Source organism: Amphibalanus amphitrite, unplaced genomic scaffold (genome assembly GCF_019059575.1).
Source record: "Amphibalanus amphitrite isolate SeventyFive unplaced genomic scaffold, NRLGWU_Aamphi_draft 000085F_arrow, whole genome shotgun sequence".
Taxonomy (NCBI): domain Eukaryota; kingdom Metazoa; phylum Arthropoda; class Thecostraca; order Balanomorpha; family Balanidae; genus Amphibalanus; species Amphibalanus amphitrite.
In genome coordinates this window covers 1,102,492-1,127,378 of record NW_024881581.1, presented here as the reverse complement: position 1 = coordinate 1,127,378, position 24,887 = coordinate 1,102,492, and the positions used below count along the sequence as shown (strand labels likewise).

The window sequence follows — 24,887 nt, the reverse complement described above, 5'->3', positions numbered from 1 at the left end:
TTTAAGTCGGTCGATCCGCCCCCCCTCCCCCCAGTACAAAATCCCCGTGGCGACGCCCCTGTATAGGTGGGTTTCACTAACTAAAAGTACTGAGCCGATTGACTTACAATGATAAAACTTCATCTTAGAAACGACGAAGATCAAATGTCATTTGATCTCGAGATACTCGCTCCCTACCCCCCCCCCCCCCCCCCCCGGTCGTCAGAATTCATCCATCAGACCCGGCATGTCGGCCGACTTGTGACCCCCCCCAAAAAGTTCCCCTAGATCCGCCCTTGCCCATCTATTGGCCGTCTCGGCCGCGACAGAGCTGATCCTATCGGGGGCCGTCTTCTCAGATGCACCGATCGCCTTCCACGCCGTGGAGGGGGGGGGGGAGTCGGGGGGGGGGCGGTGTCACGGGGATACAATATTGCATGCATCGTGTCGCAAGTGGTGCACTATTGCAAGCGGCGTGAAGTTCTTGATGTGAGGATAATTTCCACCAAAAATTGCTAGAGAACTCTGGATCTAGAAAATGGTGGCTCATTTCAACGTAAACCTCTCACAGACTTCTGTCATGTTCGTGCATACCCGCAGTCTGCACTTGTGCTAAAGACTATTTCACAACCGTTTGAAAATACTGACAGCGACAAAAAAAAAAACGCGGTTTCAGTAAACCAGTGAGTTTTGTTTTTATTGCACGGCACGCGTTATCACAATATATCCGTGTTGAGGCACAGAAGTAGGTGCACATCAAACAGTAAACCAGGAGTGCTATACAGTAATAACAGTAAGAGCACCACATTTGAGACACACAGTTACATGCACGCTAAACAGCAAGACCAGTAGGTTTATAGACAAACTGGATAGAGCACATCATCCTTCAAACAATATAACAGGTGAGCTCAAAGTGGGGGAGAGATGACTGTAGATAACCTCAAAATGCCATGTCAAACAGGCATCATAGAAGCAACAGCAACAGTGCAAACGCACTCACTGAAGCATTAAATTTATAACTTAATAAAACATTCAACATGCTGAATTTTCTCCAATACGCGATTCGACAAACACAGCCAGCAGACTGACTTGAGATAATAAAATCGATAATATAACACCGGTAATTAACACGGGTTGCTCACGGCATTGCCCAAGGCATCCACGTTCCAAGGAACCGCATCTTACAGAGCCACGTTTCAGCTAAAACGGACACAACTGACGCCCTTCAGACGCACCCCCATCACGCACGCCGCACGCAACGCCGCCGTTTTCCGTGCATCGGTGCCATTATGCGAATTACGGGCGGGTGGATTGTGCGTATGTATGCTGGATTCTTACATAGTGTGGGAGAAGATGGCGCCACATATCATATGACTGGCACGGAAGGCGGCAGAGGCGGGGGGGGGGGGGGGGCGGGGGGGGGGGGGCGGGGAAGGAGGGGGAGCTAGTTTGAAGGGGAAGGGGTCAGGAGACTTGGACGGAAATGTACGTGTATGGGTGCAAAAAACGAAACTCGTGGCGAAACGCATCGCTGAGAGTCACTCTGGCAAGCACAGTTTCCAAACAGTGAACAGTTAAATTAATCCAGCTAGAGACACTCGACACGTGAGCTTTCCTCCCGTTGCCTCAGTGCGCTTTGGACAACGCTCGTAAGCCGTGCATGACAACTGAAGACGCGTACCAAGTGCAACTATGCCACAATGATCACAACCAATGGCGTACAGGCACATAGTTATGCACTTTCCGTTTTGCGTAATTACATTATCATTGGGACGAAGGCTCAGCCGAGTGCTTTGGTAACAAATTCACGGCTTACGATATCGTTAATTGATAACATATTCACGGCCCGGTAGCAAACGTTCCTGTGTTTCAAATCGACTCGATCATTCGTATCTTCCCACATCTTCGTACGAATGAGACACTTCTTGATAAATATCCATCAGGGAGTATACCAATAAAGCAACATATCACAAAATATGTAAAATTGAGAAAGATAAATCACTTTACCGGTGACTTCGGTATAACATAAGACAACCTTTAATCGCATTGTAAAATTGCAAACGATATATAATCTCACGAGTGGCTTTGGTATAGCAAGATTAGTCACTTAGATAGCCTTTTCTGCGAAGAAAATGTTCATTTTGCGAACACTGATTCATTCGCTAAACTACTGACTAGTGGGCCTTTTAAATACGGCAACCTAAAAATGACATCTCACGAGTTGAACAACAGCTTTCAGATAATATGCTGGGTCGTTTCATAAAGCATCATTCATCATTGAGAAAAAGTGAATAGGTCTTCGATTCTCACACCATTCGCTACTTGGCGCGCCATTGCTACGTCGTCATCTTTCATTACCCTCACCTTCCCGGTTTTCCAGCGGCGAGCTCACTCGCAGAGGTCGCTCGTCGACTATTTCTGGCTAACGCTACCGGGATGCCACCTTCATCGACCTGAAACAGCATAGGATCAGTGTCAGCGACCTCACCGCATCTCATTGCAACGCAGCGAACCAAAAGCGCCATAAAAGGCTACAAGAAAGCCCGCCCGGTATACTCAAATACCCACTGTACATTACTGCAGTGTCGACCCCGAGCGGTATATATCCGTGCATCCCATTATCATCAAACAGCCAGCCCAAACCGCTTACAGCTATTTGTGGACACTCAGCGCCTCACGGAGACGGCTTGCAGCGCCGACCGCGCCGCCATATCCCCCTAACGTTCATGACACCGGATCCAAACAACTCCAGCCGCTATCCAATGAAAGCGTCCGGCCACTTAGCTGCAACTCAGCACTAATCTACAGTCCGGCCACTCCTAGACGGAGAGATGCACCGACCAGCCGACCGGCGGGCCAAGAGGGCTCGGCACCGCCATCACGGGCGCACCTTATACTGAGGTGACGCCGGGTTAAAAGCCGCGTGCCTTATCGCAGATGGCATCGCCCATCGTCGCCTCATTAACGCTCGGACGCCTCTCCGGCTCAGTGCGAAGACGACTCATGTGTATGACCGGCCTCGCTGACGGCCTGTATTGCACCGACTGGGCGGTACGGCCCCGGATGCATTAGGTGAAGGGGTGCAGTCCGCTCTCGACTTCTTGTGTGGCATACCGCCCGGCGGGCTTGCCGGCATAGTTAGAAGCCGCTGCAGCGTACCGGTTTGATAACAACCAAAGACGTGATTCTTTTTATTCGAATCGGAATAGCTGAGCAAAGAAGTCCATTCATTTTCATAAACAGAACAGCTGCTCGTAGCATAAAAATGCAACGCAAAATCGAAACTTGCGGGACAGTTGGAGCAGATATTCATATTTTTTTTCAACGCAGTTATTTTCCCCGACGCCGCTAAAAACGGCTCTACAGGGTCGCAGCAATGGTGATTAAGTCGTCCCTGTACGAAGAAACCAAGAATGTGCAGAAGTAGGCGAGTAGCTTATTGTCTTTATATCAACCTGTGGAATATTTTAAAAGGCGGGGTTTTTGGGGCGCCCGCCCGGACTACAGTGGTCATCGGCGATTTTAAAAGGCGCTCGTATCTCACCTCTGCGACTGCTGAGGGAGGCCAGCATGCGGATCATGAAGGAGGCCGGCACGGTGATGGTGTCCCGCGTCTCCTCCAACATGATGGCGTTACGGGTCATCAGCTGCCGGAGGTCAAAGCTTAGGTCAGGTCACGTCAGCGTTACGGGCTATTAGGTGCCGCATAGCACATGCCAGGTCAGATGAACGCTATGGGTCAGCAGCTGCCGGAGGTCAAAGCCACTGGTCAGGTTAGGTCGGATGAACGTTACGGGTCATCAGCTGCCGGGGGTCAAAGCTTAGGTCAGGTCAGGTTAGGTCAGGTCAGGTCCGGTCAGGTCAGCGTTACGGGCTATTAGCTGCCACATATCACAGGTCACGTCAGATGAACGTTACGGGTCATCAGCTGCCGGAGGACACGGGTCAAGTCACGTCCGGTGCACGTTACGGGTTGGCAGCTACCGGAAGATCACAGGTCAGGTCAGATGATATACATCAGATATTGATACAACTCGCGCAGAATAAACCACGGCCGCACTGTGCACTGTTCACCAGAAACAGTAGCTAGAAAAACCAAGCATCGGCTGCGATGCTGAGCCTCATATCACCCATTATTCCAACCTCCCTGTCCCCTCCCGATACAGAGACCTGCCCCTGCATCCCTCCCTATTGAAACCGACCTCCTTGTCCTCCGCCACCCTCCCCATTGAAACCCACCTCCTGTGCCCACTGTGACCTCCCCATTGACCTACTGCCCCCGTCATCCCTCCCAATCGACCCACCTCCTGCGCCCTCTGCTCGTCTAGCGTGGAGTGCGGCGCCAGCGGGGCCCACAGTTTGACGTCGTAGTCGATACCGGACGTGGCCAGAAGGGGATCCAGCGGGTGCGGCTGCACACCTGGTGACGAGAAATGATACAAAGCTCGGTTATAAATACAGTACATATATTTATGACCTCATATAATTGACTCGAAAAGGTAGTCGGCACTCGGCAACAAAGAATATGTCAAAAAGTGATAACTCTATCTATACGTGAATACTAGTGATGTCAATCGGTTACCAAAATTTCGGTATACCGATACCGAACCAATACCGATTCGGTATTCGGTATTTTATACCAAAAGCATTTGGTATTTTGTCGGTATTATTAAAGTCAACTACTGTCATAAAAAATTGAAAACATTTTTTATAAACCTTCTGAACTCAAATTTGATTTGCTATATGACATTGGATGAAGAAAAAGGACAATCATGACACATTTCTCCCAAATGCATGTGATGTCACAAGAAATGGGCAAACACATTAACTGTAACATCAAACACATCAGTCTACCAATGTTAAATGGCAAGTTATCAGTGCTAGCAAATTCCAATACCATGAGGATAATCATCTTACAAAAAAAAACTAATGTGCAAGACATAAACATGCATCAATGTTTAACTCACTGTATACTGGAAAGCATACTTCAACTACCTTACTCAAAATTTCCCAAGCATTCATTAGTAACAAATTTGACTTTGTTTTGATGAGTCTGTGATTGATCTTGACCTTGTCTTGCTCTCCATTTCACTGCAATGCAGTTACATTATCAAAAAGCCAAAACCCTGTTTTTTATAGCACTAGCTTCACCATTATCATCTAATATTGAAGGCAGCATTTATCACTTTATCATCACCCCACAAATTCTCAACTTCGCTCAACTTCAAAAAGATCCTGTGGATAATTTATTTTCTTTAATTAGTGTTCTCTTTCCTGCTCTCCTCAAGAGATAGAAATCGCTAGCAATGTAATCAAAAGCATTTCTAAAATATAATTGGGTCTTGGCTTGATTCGCAACTAGCAGTTTAAAAACTGAACACAATTAAGAAAAAGGACAATCTTGATGATGTCGCAGCTGCGCCAAAACCCGATGTACCTCAATAGCTAATTAAAAATAATTGAGCAAATTTATTTTTCTGGTTCTTCATTTTTTATCAATAACAGCCTACAATCTTTCTTAAATTAATTTTAAGATGCCAAAATATAAACATCATATTAATAACGTAAGTGTTCTTAAGCAAAAAAGAAAAAAACTTTGTTAATTCCGTGCCTAAATGCAAATGGCCGCCGCCTGCAAGGCTGCCATTGTGGAAGAGACTAGGGTTACCCGCGTGCTCCGCAACGCGAAGGGAGATTTTTTGACCCGTGGGTATTGGGTTGGTCTGTGTCGATTTGGTTGGTAGATATCCATTTCGTTCGATTGCTTTTTGACGGCCAAGCATTTTGTAAGAAACAAAAAGATACATCGCATCGAGGTGCCCGTGTCGTATTATCATGCGTTCTACTTTAGAATGATTCGAAAACTGACGTGAAGTCTTTTGAGGGCCATCGATGAATTTCGCTAAAAATGACAATGTAATGGTTTGGAACATTTACATTTTTAAGGATACTGTTGCTAAACATGCAAAAATGAAGAGTGAATATTGGACAGAATTGAATGCTCTATCCATGGGCGGCGCCAACGGGGGGGACGGGGGGGACAGGTCCCCCGCTATCGAAAGTTAGGGGGGTACAGTACCCCCCTATCGGCGAGGCCCGTTCAATAGTTGATAATAATGCATTGTAAAGTTATCCGTCGCATTTAATGCATCGTTGGTTAATCAAGGCAGGTTCTGAATAAAGATTGCTGTTGGGATGTATCGCAGGGGGTCCTGGCCATCTGCAAAAGGTGTGGAGCTGTGATGCCTATAAGGTGATCGGCAGGGCCTCGGGGATCGTGCCCCCCCCCCTTTTGGGGCGCCAGGCAGGGTTATTACCTCCCCACCCCACTGCCAGACCCCATTGCCGACAAAACCAAGTTAACTGAAATTCCATAGATTTCCGTTACTATATTGATATTTTCCATTCTTAATTAGTCAAATTCAAGCATGGCAGTTCTACCACAGGAACCATTTGAAATCTATGCCATTTAACCCCAGCAGTTGTGGGGAGAAGTGTTCGGATAGATCACAGGCAGGACCAAAAAAGCACGCAGTAGCCCAAGACCTTATAATTGGGTAGCATCGGCTCCCTCTCGTCAAGGGGTTCGATAGCACTCGTTTTTTTTCTGCAAAACTAAGTTCGGTCGGCGGCCGAACGGCTGGGGGTCTAATCGAGCCCCCCCTCCCCTTCTTACGTCAGCGGCTGTGAAAATGCCATTACCAGCTGTTGAAACATGGCAGTTGCTTTTGCATGAGTGCACGAAAGTGTTTTAGGTACGTGATACGTGAAAGGTTCTACATGGAAACTGAGATACACCAGCTTATCAAATTGTGCTTACTGTGGTGCGCTCGGTTTTACCTTGACTAGTCTTTGAATTCTGGGGTGAAACAGACCAGTCAAGAAACCTGTTCCATAAGGAGAGCCACTAATGCTAAAGAGATTAGGGATGAAGTTTCCAGAGACCTTCATTACCTCCCAAAGAGGGTGCCCCGCCATTTGCCAATCCCCATGCTGTGTTGTTACGATTGGAGGGTGAATATGAGAACGATGCAGGTCGTGCCAGCTCGATCATGACGAACACAATGGTGCCGACATCACAGCTCTACTGCCATTTTTGACGAAGTTAATCAACAAGGACCGGAATCCTACCCTGGGGCATTTCACCTGCAGAGGCCGCCGGACCTGAGACCCTTTCACTCAATTCTTTTTCAACGGTGCATGCGGCATGCGCTCGTTTTTCCCGCGAAGCTCTTGGTAAGTAAAATCCATCAGAAAGTGTGATCAAATAACGGCTGGTGACCTTCCATGACCTAGCATGACCTTTTGAGTGACCGCCAATGACATGACCACTGGGCACTGACGGCTAGCCATTAGCTGCACCCTGCCCGTTGCATATGGATCAGGTGGTGATGTCATGATTCTGAAATTATATTGCAGTTTTGGCGCACTTGTCAGAGCAGAAGACATTCCCACTTTTCCTCCATGACTTTATGATGGCGAAGCCATGAAGCTGACCAGACGTAAGATCGAAAATTTGAAAGTACGAAACGTAAGAATAGTTGGCACTGCTACTCGACACTGACCGGCCGGTCGCGAACTTCCCGCCTCCGGATTTCCAGCCGGACACCCAATCCACTCGGCCACGCGGCCAGTATCCCTAAGCAATTCGCAGCTTGTAGGAAACCAGCTTTGAGTTGGCAAGACTGCAAATTTTGATTTAGAGGCAAGGATGCTTGAAAAGGTGATCGATCTTAGGTGTCCTAGGATAAGTTTGGAAACGGGATGCACCATTCGATGTGTTTTGGGCTTTGCCAAGTTTCGCGGCGTTACGTGCCTCGTTTTTTCTTTTTTTTGCATACACGATCAGTATCTACTTTTGGGATTTTCGGACAGCTACAGTCCCCGTCCCCCCCTATCGAAAACCCGTGGCGCCGCCCCTGGCTCTATCCAATGGTACCATATTCAATTGCCAAAGGTATCAGGTTATGCAGCAAACCCCGTGTGATTAATAAAGTGGCACAAAATTGACAAACACCATTTTCTCCTGTGATTTGCACCACCTTGATTTGGATCAATCAGCTTTTCACAATTTTTATATGAGAGGCGGTACCTTTCTCTTGCAAATAAGCGTTGATTCAACTCGCTCCATTTAACGGTCACCTAAAATAAAATTAATTCCAAAATCCCTCAAAAACCGCAATTTTTCAAATAAAAGTGCCCTCTCCGGTGCACGTGGCGCGTGCTATCCTCTGCATTGCACACCATTCAATAGCCCGTTCAATTCTGTACACGATGCTGTTTTCCCCGTGCCGGTCGGACCCCTGGTCACCAAGATATTGCACGGGAACTGGACCCGTGTCGGCCAATATTAGCCGTTTTCGCCCGATTTTGCAAGCCGATTTATACATGTAAAGTCTATGACGCGAATTTGCACTTTTTGAGCACGCGCCACGCGCTCCCTATCGACCCGATCGAGCTGAGACCCCCCAAAGGCACGTCGCGCATCCTTGATCTATAAGTTGTGCAAATTTCACCGGGCTAGGTGCAACGGTCTGGCCTGTAGTCCACGCAAAGCACCACCAAGTCGGGACCTCGGTAACGGACAGACGCACCCTCCTCAAATAGTAATATAGATGCCACGTGACACGTGTCAATGATTCTGTAAAATTATGAACATTTTACTTAGCTTTCATCACGATATCATTACAGTGGTGTCTGCTATCTATCAGTGTGCCCCGTAAGTAATTATTTATCAAGATTTGTTGTGTTAAACATTTGTTTATGATGAAAAATTGGCTGCGTCACTATCGTCACCATCGCTACTTGAGTTGAACTGTAGGTATCATGGATTTTGTTTACATTAATGGTATAGCCCAGCCCATCATTGTCATTTGGTTACCATTTTTGGATCATGATAGCACACGTAACCCTGTCTTGACTGGACTTGAATTGAGTGACTTGAATTGAAAGGACGTTTGATGGTTCAGGCATGGATGAGATTCAGGGTTCAAGTTCTTGTCCTATATCACCTCATGCAGATGACTTGAATCCACATCCCAGTTAAGTTACTGACCTGAATTTTTGTTCATAGTTACACAATACAGTTATTTTTTTTTGCAGTGCAAATAATTTAGAGATTTCCTGACTTGTTTTGGTTGCCTTATTTTAAAGTATTACCTTTCAATGCTTATCATTTGTTTTGAAAAAGTTTGAAGCATTTGTTTGATGATTCCCTGAATTCGGTACCTAGTCGGTATTTCACCCTATTTCTGCAAATCGGTTCGGTTTTGGTATGCTCTCAGTGGTTTTGGTCGGTATCGGTTTGGTATTGGTTTCCAAAATTTCTGAAATTGACATCACTAGTGAATACACACTGGTGGCTACACTAAATTAATTTATGAGCACACCCACCCTGACATAAAAAACTGGTGTCTAAATACATCTTGCTCACAGTCGGCACGTATCCCCACAATAAACATACACGAACCAGATCCAACTACACATGACAAGTGAACCACTCGTGTACAGTTAACGACGTGCGTTGTTAAACAATAAACACGTGTACTTACAGTTAACCACGTGCCGGTCGGCCTCCAGCACCGCCACGAGCCGGCCCGTGTGACGGTTCCAGATGAACACGTGGCCACAGTCGGAGCCGGACAGCACGTGGTCTGAGCCCCAAAAGTTGGCCTCCTTGATCATCGTCCTGGTGGCACGGCAGAGGTCGGTGACTGAGTGGTGTGGATGACAGAGATGTGGTAGGGAAGGCCGTGAGACTAGATGAGGGGCCAGGGAAGCTAGGGGCTGCTTTAAGGTTATACGAGAAAATGGTGGACGACATCCGTACCCGTCTTATAATAATAATAAAAAAAAAACACGAAAGAATGGGTTCTGCAGCTGGCTGCCTGCAGCGCGGATGCATTTGACAGATGTCTCCAACCAACAAAACCAGTCTATGTTTGAACCTGATGAAGCAATACCAATGCATCATAAATCGACTTCATGGAATTGAAACCAGCGTTAGTAAGACGCAAAACAGCATAGAGGCACATGGATAAATTGTTTGACAATCTAGACAAATAGCTAACTGTCTGCAACGAAATTGACAAAAAGCTGAACACGCGCCTACAGTCCACACCACTACTCAAACAGCTAGCACAGTCTCCACCAGCTGGGTTATCACAAACAGCCGTACCTGCAGTACCTATGTATGTACCTGGCGTTGCGATGGCCGGTGTACCGCCCCACCACCCGCGGCTGCTGCCGCCCGGAACCACTCCCGGAGCCGGAGCAGGCTCCTCCGGACGCCTCCTGATCCTCCGGATCGTCCGGATCTGCCCGGTCCGGCTCCTGAGCGGAGCCACATGACAGCAGTAGAGCTCTGTCGGAGACGGGCAGTGGGTGGTGGTTACAGCGGGGGAGGAATTGGGTGATATGTGGGCGACACACACGTTTGACCAATACAGGTTACTGCAGTTACTGCCACGGAGTGAGACCTGAATTGAATATGTGAAGAGAAGTAAGTACTAATTACACTTGTCAGAGACAAGGACCATTAGGTGAGAACGGTATTATTACAGCAAGGTTCTCTGTTCGTTGAGCGGGTATATGAACGGTATAGTGAACTACGAGTTTCTTTTTCGACCAATGAACTTCTGCGTCACAGCAAATTGTCCAAGGGCAAGTCAGATAGCAACATAAACCAAGCAACATAAGCTATTTTTAGGAACTGTGACTATCGCCCAGCAAAACACGCGAACGTCCTTTCCTCCCACCTGCCTTCCAAGATACCCCTAGGCCTTAGCCCTACCCAACCTCACAATGCACCCTCACCTCTCTGCATACGTGGCGCGGCGTGGTTCTGACTCCGGCGGCTGGGGGAGCCCACTGGGAGCACTCTCGGGGCCACCGACAGATATCTGACCGGCCGTGGAGCTCTGAGGGTTGTAGTAGAGGCTGACCAGCGGTTCACTGCGAGGCGTCGCCGGTTGTGCCTCCAGGTACGATCCAAGAGGAGACGGGGCCTCCGGAGCGGGCACGGTATTATCAGAGGTAGACACCGCGACAGCAGCGCCGCCTGTGCCGGTCAAACCGTCCGTAGCGCCACCCCCAGGACTTGTGTCAGCCGGTGCTGAGCCTGTGGTGCTCGTAGCCGCTGAGATGCTAGCAGAGCCGCTCATAGCTCTCTCATTTCCATTAACAGTCCCGCGAGCTATCTCATCGGCAGCTCCTTCAGATCGATCTCTTGAACCAGCCTCCTGACTAGCATCATGTTCGGCACCTTTCTTTTCCTCCACAGCCACCGTACTTGTCTGCAGCTCCGCCTGAACGACACCATTCTCCCCGTCAGCGCCTCCCATTTCCGTGACAGCGCCTTCCGTATTTGGTAATCCCTCCCCGGCCTGCGCAGGGGATGGTCCGACCTCTGCTCCGTTTGCCGGCTCGGCAGAGACATCACCAGAGGTCTGGTTCGGCTCCGACGGGTCCGCAGAGGTTTGTAGGGACTCCATGTCCTGCACCACCTGCCAATGAGGGAAAGTTTGGGTGAGTGGTGACTAGTTGTGAAGAAGTAGTTACTAGTTGTGAAGAAGTAGTTAGCGAGTGATGGAGGAGGTATCTATTCGTACTGTTAGCTAGCAGAAAACTAAAAGAAAGCTGACGAAATGCAGTTCACTTTTAGGACTACGTATTGCATTAAAAATCTAAAAAAATCATTCTTGCCTGCCTTCCAGCCATCCTTTCTGCAGTGGAGTCAAAGAACCATCCCTTTTCACTTATCTATCAACGAGCCAGTATCCTTTCTCTTCCCGTCGCTTTCTCTCCCTCCCTCACATCCTCTCCGTACCTGTTCCATGTTAAGCGCGCGCCGCTGTCGTATTCTCTCCATGACCCGGCGTGTGACCGGCCTCCTGCTGAGGTCGGGCGGGGGCGGCGGAGGCCGGACCGGGGCCGGTGCCACGCCCGTCGGACGGCTGGGCATCTCACTGGTCAGCAGGCGCTGCAGCACGTCACTCATCTGGTTGATGAGGTTGGCGTGCAGTGAGACGCCAGAGCGGCGCGGACGGTCCTCTTCAGTGCCTGGCGGGAGGGGAGACGGAGAGGGAGGGTCAGAGACGTGGAGAGATCAGTTCAAAAGATAATTACTGAGATTGTCCCATCTCCGTCAGATGATCATTCATTTGTGTCAAGCTGAAAAAGAAAATAACAAGAACTGCATATATACAGAATAAAAACAATGTGTAAATTAGGAATGGCATAAGATGACTTTCTCAAACGAGACTGAAAAGCCCCCTCCCGCCACTTATTTTATCATGAGATGCCAAAACACCATTATCTAACTATAAGCTCTTCGCCCCTTCCCACTATTGTCTGATCAATACCTAGTTACTTCTCGCAGCAGCTTTCACTTCTCCCAGCCATCTCCTTGTTTTGCTCTCTCATTTCTCACCTTCCTCCATCGTCGCTCCTCCCTCCTCTGCATCTCCCTCCCTTTCTCCTCCGCCAGCAGCAGCTCCCAGCCTCTCCGGCCTGGCCTGAGGCCCAGTATCAGACCAGTCCCCACGCAGTCTCAGTCGCTTCACCGGCGGTCGGGCCGGCTGCGCGGCGGCGGCGGCTGCCGGCTCTGAAGACGTCTCCGTCTCGGCGAGGTCGAAAAGGTAGATGTCGCCCGCTGAGTAGGATACGAGCAGCTCCCGGCCGCCTGTGGCGTATTTGAGCGCGGTGATGCGACGACCAGTGCCCTGGAAATCGGGAGCCGTCCACTGGCGAATAGCGCCACCTGCAGATGGAAGGGACGGGAGGATGAGTTGCAGATACGCAGGTAGTAGCACAGATAGAGACAGCCTCAGACATGAGCTCCAAAAAAAGCGTCGGCTACGACTAACGAGACAGTTATACGTCAATACAATATGGCATACATAATTGGTGTTGCAAGGTCAGTAAGCTGGAGTGAGTGCTACATGATAAAACAGCCATTCCACAACACTTATAATCGTGTCAATTTTTATAGTTTGACGAGTGCTCTATAATTCATTTTGCATCAGCTTCTCATTAGCCTATGTCACAGTTGTACCTACGTTCTCCAGGGTAGCAAAAACAGCCAAGCTGCACTCGGTTTAGCTAACTGTTGTAATATAGTCATAAACTTCCATCGTAAAGACCAAGATCTCCCCGCGAGTCCTCTCACCGTTCTGTTGCGGCTGCACCATGCGCCTGTCGTAGAGGCTGACGGCGCCGTCGGCGGTCGCCACGGCCAGCTCCCAGACGGAGGCGGGGTTCAGAGCCATCGTGGTGACGGCGCGGTCCGCCCACAGCAGCACCGTCTGCCCAAAGGTCACAGGTCACAGGTCATGTCATATCTGGTACCACAGGTCAATCGGAACCCCGATTCTATTCGCTTCACCGACTTCACAATGGCCTGAATTTCTAGTTCATTATCTCCAAGCCCCGGCACGTCAAAATCAAGCCCCGAGCTAAATCTATGGGTGCAAGGAATTGAGCGTTACTTCTGCCATACACAGTGCTGAACCAGCCTCTGCAAAATCTCAAATTACCTCAGTGCAGCTGCATGAAACTGACATATGCACTATGCAGTATAATCTCTAAACTCCCTGGTCAAAAAATGCGAAGACTCAACACAATCTCAAACAGACGTCCACAGAGGCTCAAACCTCTCCATATCTTCCCCAAACCCACCTCCGTACAGCCTCGAACGCTGCAGGCGCGGTGCTGTCGGAGGTCGTAGCTGCGCACGGCTCCCTCCTCTCCACAGCTGAGGAAGCAGTGCGGCTCCGAGTCCCAGGTCAGCACCTCGTAGGTGGTGCCGGCAGGACAGAGGTACAGCTGCGGCGGCCGGCCGGCCGACACACACGGTAGGTCCTGCAGGTCTGCGGTATACGCGGTGGTCAGTCGTCGGGGTGGACGGGCAGGGTAGTGGGGTCAGATACATCAGTCAGGACAGACCGGCGGGTCAGATAGACGGACAGATGATACACTGGGTGTGAGGATGGGTCAGAGTTACGAACAATTCGCAAGCCACAAAATGGATGGCAAAAGACGACTTGTGCTGCCTGCTGCAGCAATAGCCAATAGGATTATAACACCTTTTTCGGAGAAATGGAAAACGAGCAGCACATATATGGCTGTTCCTAGCCCGGAACTTACTAAGCGCATGCCCATACAATATCACTGTTCAGATCGGTGAAGCGCGAAGACGCAAGATCTCTGCCTACCCACCTGTGTAGAGGACAGCGCCATCTCCCGAGCAGGACACGATCTTGGAGTCGTTGGAGAACGGAAGAAACTTGGCCGAGAAAATGTTGGCACGATGTGCGGTCTGGTGATCCACCACAACCTGAAATCATAGTTGATCAGCGATGTGCCTATATGACTTGCAATCAGAATAAAAGGAATGAAAAGAGAGCTCTTTGAGTAAAACAAAAGACTAAAGCACTTAGACAAAACTTATTTGCTTGAAATAATACACGAGACAGAAACCTTAAATCCTTCTGCATTGTGTGTTAAAAAGTGACCAGCTTAAATCCTAAACGAGCCCAAGTCAGCACCAAAGACGTACTTTTTGTAGCTCAATCACACGCAATACATACCGTAGACATATCGCCTACTAGCTAAACTTAAACCCATCTCTCCCCTTCCAGCCATACCCTGGCCGTGTAGGGCTCGGTCAGCTTCAGGTGATGGTCGTCAGAGCCGGAGAGCAGCAGGGTGCCGGCAGTGTTCCACCAGATGGAGTTGACACAGCCGGTGTGCACGGGAAGGCGGTGACACAGCGTCAGACGCTCCACGAAGCCGGCGCAGTCTGTGTGAGGAACGGCGGGGTAAAATCACAGTTATTGACTGTCGATGCATTATCGAGCTGAAAATCTGCGTATCGATATTGATAAGGCGATAGTGTCCTACATTTTTACCAGCTAAGTGAAGGCAATTTCAAATTAATCATCTCTCCGCCTGAAATCAGCTACGTACGAGCCAGCAACACGACTTAACCCTAGAACGCCTAGGGGGGGGGGGGGTTGTATCAACCCCCCCCTGAGGTTTTTTCGAAGTGCACGCTAAACGGCTTGTCGTAGCGGGCTGAAATTTTCAATACCCTCTGGGGCAACCTTTGCGCATCTTTTGCCGAAAAAAAATTGATCGGGTCATGTCAGGTCACGGAGTTATGACGTCATAAGAGGTACAGCCTCCGGCCGGATTTTCACAAACTGAGTGCCAACGCCCGAGGTTTCCTGCCGGTGGTACGGACATCGGTTGATGGATCGTGATGAAACTTCCCATGCATGTTGGGGCAAGTATTGGCTATCATATGGTATAAGAAATTTGACCGGGTCAGGTCAGGTCACGGAGATATGACGTCACAAGAGGAACAGCGTCCGGTACTATTTTTGAAAAGCGCCCGAACCACTATTTTGCTAATTCTTGTCACCTCAATGGGAATATGCAGCAATATTAGCTTCTATAGGGAGCAAATGGACCTCCCAAATCCAAAAATACAATCAGATTTCAAAAATTTAAATTTTGATTTTTCGAATTTCTGCCGCCGACTGTGACCTTGCCGACTTCCGGCGCTCCCAACGCGCCATTTTTAGAGCTAGGGAAACGAAATACATACCAAACGATAGAGAATTGATCAAGGAACACGATAGTGAAGGTTTCAAGTCGATATCTCCCACCGTTTTGCTGCAATCGCCGCCGAAAGTTGAAAAAAGTCTATTTTTCCGAAAATTTGACCTTTGACCGGTCAAAAGTAGGTCAAATGTTGACCTAGGACCAAAAAATATACCACCAATCGCGAGATCTCGTTGAGAGCAATCCGTTGGTTTTTTCCGCTAAGCTCTACGACCTTCCGTTTCGAAACGCCAGGGGGGGGGGGTCGTAACAACCCCCCCCCCCCCTGGTCGTTCGTGTTATGAGAAATGGCCTGGTCGTGCGAGGGTTAAATACACGAGTTCGGGCACCGACCCACCTTTGCTGGCTGTGTGGAGGTCAGCGGCGCTGGCCACCCCGTAAGGCCGCTGCTCGAGAACATCGAACACCCTCTTCCTTTTCCGCGGCAGGACCATCTTTTCCTCGGGAGACTACGTGACGGGGTGTGCTAACAGCTCCACTCGACGTCTAACGCTTACAGAATACCCGTGCACTTCGATTGTTCAGAGACGCGGACTGACGCAGTCAGTCGAAAGAAGGTTGTTCATCGTCATGGTCTCAACCTGAGGAAAGACACAATACAATGGTGATGCAAAATTACATAAGTCAGTTAACGCCTATCGAACAATATGTGGATTTGGAACTGAGAATGCGTACCGATAACCAAGAATCACGAATATACTAGTATCAAACACATATAAGAAGTGCAAGTATGAAGTAAGAATAGATAAAAAAGAATCACGAGCAGGCCTTTTAGTTGTCTCCAAATGGCGTCGAGCCAATTTTTAAACGCGCTGAGAGAGTCAGTGTCTAGGATGGATGGTGGTAGGCTGCTCTAGTCACTGATGACTGATTGAGAACATGTTTCGACGGACGCGGTTGACGGCATGAGGCTTCACAATGTGCCAGGAGAGCTCTCTTGTATTTCTGCGTCGTCGTCGGGAGTGGAGGGAAGGCAGCTTCACTCTTCAGGGACCTCAGTCCTCAGTCTGTCTTGGTATGGTAGGTGGCGTACTTTTTTAGATTTTTTTCGTTTTTTTTTTATTGGAAGGATTCACAAGGACAGAGCCACCGCTAAGCGAAGCTTGTTGCGTTGACTCTGCCCTCTACCCTCAGATCGCGCAATTCCGGTTCTATGGCAGAATTTAGAGTCAAAAGTTTAACGTGCGCACATAGCCGCGCACGACCGGTCCCCTCACTGACTTCGCCTGGCTGCGGCCTGCCATCAACCGCAACCATACCTGTCAGGAGGCCCATAAACGTCAACTGTCAAGCGCCCATCGCGCTTCGAACCCGGACTGTTATAACCAGGAACGCGTGCTCTCACCACGCTGGAGTCCAACGCTGTACCGACTGAGCTACAGGACCGGCTTCCTGAACCAGCTGAGTCGCTCAGTGCTGGACTCGTTTGATGAAAATTTCATCCGCCCGGTTGAATGGTCCCCAGGGCCCAGACCCCACACGATATTGCCGAACTCCACCTGCAGTCACACAAGCGTCTTGATCAAGATTGGCAGGACTGTCTAGTGTCTTATCCAGCAGGCTGGATGATCATCGTATCACCGCCATTACGCAGGATGCCTTGTTGACCACTGCCACTGGTTGCCTCCTAAACTTCAGCTCCACTTTACAGGGCCTCGGCTAACATGTTAATTGGTGGGCCAAATGGCCCACCAGTGACCCGAAATGGCCCACCAGCCTCAAAGATTTGGCCCACCAGTAATTTTCCGAAAAATCTAAGTTTTCACATTTTACACATTTCAAATTGAATTAGCAGATCTTATCGTACATTTTCAGGCTGTAAAATACACATCGGTGAAACATATTCTTGTGAAAAAAAACTTCAACCTATTGTTTGCAATATCCTTGGGGTAAAAAGTGGACTATAGTACCCGCAACTTCAAAAAGAATGATCGTCGTTGCCCGCCTAATACCATCACCATTCCCGGTTTCTTGAGACAGCCGTAGCGTAGGTTGAGCCTCGGTCACACTTCACCGGATTGGACCAACGAGTGGTTGCAGTCACATAAGCATCTGCCGCAGACCAGTCGGTTACAAGAAAAGCTACGAATAAAGAACAGACCAGCTCAGACGGTCGGGGATAAGCCTGCGAGCGATCTCAGACGGCTCGCCGATAGACACGATACAAGCCAAAGTCAAACTAGAGGTAGTGTCGGCGACTTCCAGCCGATTGAAGTCTGCAAGCGATAATATACGTCTTCACGACCGGTATGATGCTTGCAGTCACACCTCTGACCAGTCGGACGAATTTCGAACCGTTCACAGTCAGCGTTCCAAAAATTTCTCATTTGGGCTGAAGATAACACTCAAGAATAAGAATGGATAATTTTCCACTCTCACATTTTGGGTTGCTAGAATTTTCCACTCAGACACCCAAGGGAAATCTGAAGCTTGGGACACTGTTCACCAGAAGTGTACATAACTTTTTTATAGAAAATATTAGGGTTGCGCAGTGCGCTTGGGCTAATTGAGTAAATTATTTTCCATGCGACACCAATAGGCCAAATGATCATTTTCAGAGATGTTGGGGTTGCTGCTACAACCCCCTTTTGGGGTTCCTGCTACAACCCACTTTATATAGGTATAAAGTTGCACTCGTGCTGTTCACAATTCCTCCCCATCCACTCGACAACGCCCGATCCCGTCCGACCGCTTTCGATTCTCCGACTCTTCGACTAGCCGGCGAGCGATCCACTCAGGGCTCGCTGATTTTAACATCCGATCGGCCGTAAGTTATCGTCCAAAGTTTTATAATCTGCGTCAATATTTTGTGCATACTTGTGCGATTTTATGTGCACCCCGCCGGAGTATCACCACTGAGAGGGTTGTGGGTCCCTACTCCCTCCTCTCTCTGAAGAGTCGGGGGGGGGGAATCGAGCCCTGCTTTTTTACATTTTTTGAATGCCATCCTGACGTTTTTTGCAGAATAAAGTGGCCGAAATCTGTGGAGAAATCGAAAATTGGAGGGGGGGGGGGCTATGGCTACGAAGGTCAGTCCATGTCGCTGCCGCAAGTGGCCCACCAGTCAAAATTCCTTAGCCGAGGCCCTGCCACTTTAACAATCACCTTTAGGTTCTTTTCTTCTGATGCTGCCTGTATAACTTCTCAATTCAAGCGGTTATCATGTCAGTGGACATAATTACCGATGTGGAAGACCTTGCATTCGTGTCATTGAATAGCAGTTGCCACTCATTGCCTCACTGGACACCAGCGTCCAGGTTCGCTTGGAGAGCCATTAGCCAGGGCATTGTTTTGGTCACAGACGGCCTGATAGAGTATGCTATCATCGGTAAAGACCTTGATGCTGCAGTTTAGGATGCTAGGCTTTTCATTCATATTGAGGATGAACAGTATAGGTACCAGCACAGATCCCTGCAGGATTCCACTTAGGACTGAGGTCCAGTCCAAGCAGGAGCAACGGAGCTGCTGACCATATAACCCACTGCTTGTATCCTGTCAGGAAGACCTCAATTATTTGTAGAGGTTTCCACCACTGTGAACACCCACCTTGGAGACGAGTCTACACATTGACATAAGAAAAGAAGACAAGAAGCTAGAACCCTGTATTGAATCCTTAGAAAGGAAATGCATCGATCACTTGTATGCTGTAGGTATTATTCAATGAACAATGTAATATTGACAAATGTAGTAATTCAGAGTGCAGAAGTCTGAAGTCAGACAGATCAAGATGGACATTTCAAAATAAATTATGATTACCTACCTCAAAGGTCACAACAATACAAGGTATATAAAAACACTCACAATACATCAGCTGCGCATCTGCGACAAAATATAGAAGAAATAATATAAATAGTTTTCTAATGTGCTATAATTTACGTCATCAATGATTCCAAATTTTTTTGTTCAAAAATTCATAGTTTGGAAAATGTGATAGTTTCAATTACAATCAAATATCAAATGGCGGCCAAAAAAGTTTTATACATTTATTTGAAGTAACTTATAAAAGAGCAAAACTATTTTTTGCAAAACTTGATTCGCTCGTATATGATGACGTCATTAGAACAAAATTACACAAAATGAAGTATTTTGTTTATAATTCCAAATGTGAGGAAAAGGAAAGGGGATGGGGATGAGCAAGTGGCATATACTCCATGGGATCATGAAGCGTTGGAATATTTATAAGATGAATAAGGGGTAATTTGAGGATGATGTATAAGACGTGTGTACAACGAATGTTGTAGTTGTGGCCGTTTATATAACCTTGGTTGTAGCATTCGAATGAGGAGTTTCACATTGGCTGGATTGAACAAATGGGAGGCCTGTTATGCTTCCTGAATCAGAGTTCAAGAAAATAGCCATTATCATTCTCATTTTTTGTCATCTTGAGCTTGGTCTGCTGAAGCTGAAGTTGTAAGTACCCTCAATGGCTAAACTACTTAGAACATCAGTTTGATTTGCCTACTCCTTGGCGTAATGTTCATCTTAATTGAGCTGGATAAAGTGGGCTTTACTCAGTTACTGCTTGGTGTATATATAATGTCTATCACATGAACATGGGGACGACGGTGAAAACAGGGCGCCTGGGGCGATTTGATTCGTGAAATTAACACGTGACGTTTAGCATGTAGTTGTAGAAGGCCCACGGAGGGGGAGAAGCTCCAAATGTCACGTGACTAATATGCCCTCCGGCGCCCTGTTTTCACCGGCGTCCGAACATGGTTGGTGACTGTCTATTCTTGCCTTGTGCCACACTGACAACTTCTGGTCTTAGACGGTCCCAGTGGTTGATGGCCCTTCTCGAGAAGCAATGTTTTGAGCTCTGGTGACCACTTTCTACCTTTTTTATGCTTCAACTCACAAGTCACAAGTGTCTTCTTCTCAAGTTTCACAGGCAGTTGAGGTGAAAAGGTCCAACAAGTACAGGCCAGTCCCACCATGTAGTACCTGAAACACTGTTATAATGTATCCACCCAGGCAGCAAAATAGGTCTGGGCTGTAGCTGGGATTTACTCTGGCTCGCTCTGGCACTTATTCCAAATGAAGTTCGGGCAAGGTCTGGAGCTGACACATGATCCCAGAGCTTGCCTGCACCACAGCCGACTTATGCCATATCAGCTGTGCCGTAGGCCGTGGCTCAACCGTAGTTCAGCTACAGTAAGCCAGAGCAACTATAAGGCGGCCGGACCTGGCCGTAGCACGCCGTGGCAGCCGGCAGGGAGTCAGACTTGAGCTGGACTAGGCGTCCAAAACCATACCAACTCCGGAGCACCTGAATGCAAAGACTGGCTAGTGGCTTACCAGAATAGAGCCATATCGACCCAAACCCCCTGTTCCGACGGCGTTCCGTTTACACCGGCCCAAATCTAGCATGTTGGAGTTGCCGGGGCAAAACGGACTTTAGCCAAACCAAGTTGCTGGCTGGGCACACTTCCATTGGTTGAACAGGGATAATAAGTTAGTCTTCTGCAGCCACTCTGCATAAGGAAGGTGATGTAGCTGCGATACCTTCTTTATTACCAGTGAATGTGTTTCACAACTCTCTGGTGTGCCTGATTGAACTTTGAAGGGGTCCCAGTCAATTGTCCTTAGTGGGCCCTGCTCAGTGCTTTAAACAGTAGGGATAAGGTAGACTGGTGGAGCAGCTGAAATGACCCCTGTTGATAGTAGGTGCTTATAAGGCCTTGTGAACTACTGACTGCCGACTGGCTTGCGGGTCGAATTTCTAGTTCGTATGTGTACACTGTACAAGACTCCCAGAATTTTGGCCGGCTTGCATTCCAGGTGTCATTCATTGGCCCATGTTGTGGCATCGTCCCAGTCTATCTCTTGGTGTCGTTGGTCTGATGAAACACGGACAGAACTGGAAAGGTACCTATGTTTTTGTACGCTGCTGATATGTTGATAACGCAGACCGCAGTGGAGTACACTTGGAAGGTCGTTTATGGACAGTACGAATAGTACGGGCGCCAACACTGAGCCTTGTGGGTTGGGAGTCCGCTGCGTACTGGTGCCCACCGCCCATCCTGATCGGCAGCCCTCGATAATGACCAGTTGCTGTTCAGAGGGTAAAGCCTCAATCCAGCAGAGCAGCTTATCACCTATCCCGTGGGCGTTTACCTTCTCGATGCACATCCTAAGTGAGACTGTGTTGAATGCCCTGGCCGGATTCAAGCATAAGAAATCAACCGACTCACACTTCTCTTCTCGATCCCGCTCCTTTTTTTCTCGGATTGCTGGAAGCATCAGCGTGATGCGTGACCTTCAAGCTACGAAGCCGGGTTGGGCGCCGCTGAGGTAGTTTTCGAAGGTATGCCTACTGCTATGAGGTGTACCATTTTTGGAGCTGGTTCCCGATCATTACCTATACTCCTGGCACCTTACAAAGCACGGATGTTAGACTCACTTGTCTGTTTTAGTTCCCTAGGCTGTCCTTTGGTCTACTTTGATAAATTACCACTACAATTTCGAGCTTTCAGTTATTTATGATTACCTATTCATAATTGTTCGGGAAAAGAGAGCTACTTTTTAGTTAAAACTTCCCTTTACTTACAAAAAAAATGCGTTCAAATTGGACCCTCAAAAGAAAAAAAAATCCTGAAAATATATGCGCGACATATCTCTACCGCCCGCTGCGCCAGCCGCCTGGGGATAGGCTCGGTGTGGGCCGGGGGAGCGTCACTGGGTGTGATGGGTCCCGCCATTGATTCGGGCGTCTCCTGTGACCGCTAATGGGCGGCGCGTCACCGCTCCGTCAGCTGATGAACAAACGGCGCCACGCACCGCCATCCGCCGGTAATGGCCGGGCGCGGCGGCTCTGTTTAATCAGAGTCGAGTGACACCACCGGCCACCGCGCCCCCCGGGGACCGGACGGTCGGACGCCCTATCGCCGCCCGAAACTGGGGTACGGTGGCGGCCCGCAGTCTGACGCTTCCAGAGCTGAGACGCGGGTGGCGTCCAGTGCTTTGACTTGTCCGCCTCGTTGAACGGAATGAGAAGAGCTTTACTTGTCCAGAATATGTAATTGAATGTTTTTGACCGAATTTACGCTATCAGCTTTGATTAACGGGGAAACGAAGCACATATGTTTACCGTCAAAATAGAAGTTTTTTTTCCTGAACTAACTTTGACTCAATCATTGTATAACATTCTGACTGCCACCGTCGTGTTTCGCTCGTTGATACACGTTTAGGTAATTGGTAATGGTGGGACCGGGCACGATCTGTCTCAGTCATAATTACACTTAAGCTGGTTTCAGCTGCTCCTACCAACTGCTAGTCATCATCCCGTCAGGAAACTTATGCATCCAGAGTTGGCGGCCAAAGCGACTCGATTTTGGACTTGTCAGTTTCCACACCTATGGTCCAGGTCCAATGCTTTACGAACAGTGTAGTGTTGCAGTAAGAGCAAATTTCAACTGCTCTCAGATTCCATAACGTCACTTTATTCGGCACAGGATCGTTTCGTCCCGACCAAAGTTTCCCAAGGTCCAGCGTAGAGATTTGCCTATCCTGAAGATGTCAAGCATTGCGGTACAGTCTGGTTTCAGGCGTTGACCACTAGTGCCATCTATGGCAGTGTTTGTAACTACGACTTGTCGGGCTCTACATTAGAGGCGCTCGAGGTTACTAGTGCAGTTTTCCGGCGATCGGTGGGAAGCAGATTCTTAACATTAGTCATGCGGTCATGCCTCTGTTATTTTAGGAGGTTTTAGTTTGATGCTATCCTTTTTGTCCTTGCTATATTGATATGCAAGGCTTTTCTGGCTTTTACTTCGACGGAAGGAGCACATTTGAGCTTTCCGGCTCACGAAGTCATCGGAAACTTCGTATCCGATTTGTGAAATTCCAGCAACGGTGGCGCTTAATAGCACTCACTCTGATTAAAAGGAAATAGTTGCTTTTATATTATCCGTTCTGCCTTTCCACAGGACGGTCTCATCCACTTTTTTGAGCCCACTGTCTTCTCCGGGCTGACGATCAAACCAGACAATCTGTAAACGACAGACCGAAACGACCACGCCTCCGTGGTGACCATTTGAGTGGCAGGGTGACTGCTCCACTGGGATGCTAATGTAATGGGCTCAGCAGTCGTGCATCATTCGATGGCCAACCCAGCGCAGTGTCTATTCCCCTTCCCCCTTTCTCATAGATCTTTGCCCCGAATGGGTCGCAATAGACCGGAATGGTCTAAATCAGCGATTGAGAAAGCGAAGAAGCAACATTTTGTGAAAATTCCAGCTTACATTAGTGTCTTACCCAAGTATAAACGCACCCGATCAGTTAAGAATTGTTTTGTAAAACGTACCTACTTGGCACGCCATTCGAGTTAAGATTATGTGAAACAGTGCAACTTTGTCACATGGGATAGCAAAATTTTAGTGCTTGTCTGCAGCTGAAAAAAATATGTAAAATGTCGCGGATATTCATAGTCATATCCTAGTCCTATGATTCAATTTGTCATGGCTCGAGCAATCGGCACGCGCACACGAGCACATTTCCTCAGGAGGGGTCTCTGGATAACAAACTGTTGGGCAGGAAAAACCCAGGCTTGCCAAAGCAAATGTCATGTGATTCCCGACGGGAAATGTCTGTATGCTTTATCCACTTCCGCTTTCCGATAAACACCCAAGCCGCTACAGCTGTGTGGGTGTGTACCTGATACGATGTGTATGTGTACACATATTTTCTTTTAGATCATACTGAAAAATACCAGATATGATATCCCTTGTCTAACTTTTTAAGTTTGTTTCCGGTCTGGATGCTTATAGCTAGTCCTTAGTGATTAAGGGCAATGCCTCGTATCATGACTCAGGTAAGAAATACTTGATGCACCGGAAATCCAAGTGAGTTGATTCATGTCCAAGTGACTTGGAGGGTAATGAATGTAGAGCAGGCCTACACTGAAAACAAATCGACACAGTGAGGGCATGTTCTGTACTGGTAACACATCAGTCATGTGTTAATCGCACCCAAAACACAATAAGGCTGTGTATTTTCACGCTTGGCGGGACCTTCGACACGTTTGATAACACATAAAACAGAATAATGACACAATTTTATCGTGCCAAGCACGCTGGACGAATGTAATGCATCAGTGTATCGAAATCATGTGTTGTCGGATATGGTAGATGTGTACCCTTGCACAAATACACCGTGCCATCCACCAGTGAGCGACCTCTGAACCTTAACTTCAGATGGGGATAATAGAGGGCGTTTTTCTAGCACCTACTTTTATGCTGGGTTTTTGTAAAAAATTGCCAAAGTGTTTTGAGAAAGGTCAA

General features: G+C 48.2%; 2 protein-coding genes across 3 annotated transcripts in view; one reads left to right on the top strand and one right to left on the bottom strand.

The window, feature by feature from the left end:
- Positions 1-649: 649 nt before the first annotated feature.
- Positions 650-19,405, bottom strand: LOC122379878 (DDB1- and CUL4-associated factor 6-like). The gene is made up of 14 exons (XM_043362455.1): positions 19,367-19,405; positions 15,944-16,187; positions 14,625-14,779; positions 14,197-14,314; positions 13,657-13,847; positions 13,148-13,283; positions 12,410-12,739; positions 11,807-12,039; positions 10,795-11,483; positions 10,178-10,342; positions 9,531-9,667; positions 4,284-4,399; positions 3,524-3,626; positions 650-2,432 (listed from the first exon to the last, which is right to left on the bottom strand). The coding sequence occupies exons 2-14, from the start codon at positions 16,038-16,040 to the stop codon at positions 2,425-2,427; spliced, it is 2,478 nt and encodes an 825-aa protein (XP_043218390.1). The 5' UTR covers positions 16,041-16,187; positions 19,367-19,405; the 3' UTR covers positions 650-2,424.
- A 315-nt stretch (positions 19,406-19,720) lies between these two features.
- LOC122379847 (phospholipid-transporting ATPase ID-like) overlaps positions 19,721-24,887 on the top strand; it is an 82,258-nt gene continuing 77,091 nt past the window's right edge. Inside the window, exon 1 of one of the 2 annotated variants that reach the window (XM_043362395.1) lies at positions 19,721-20,016. The gene's annotated coding sequence lies outside the window, so the exon portion shown is untranslated. The remainder of the gene's footprint in view (positions 20,017-24,887) is intronic. The other variant, XM_043362392.1, reaches the window with a different exon arrangement.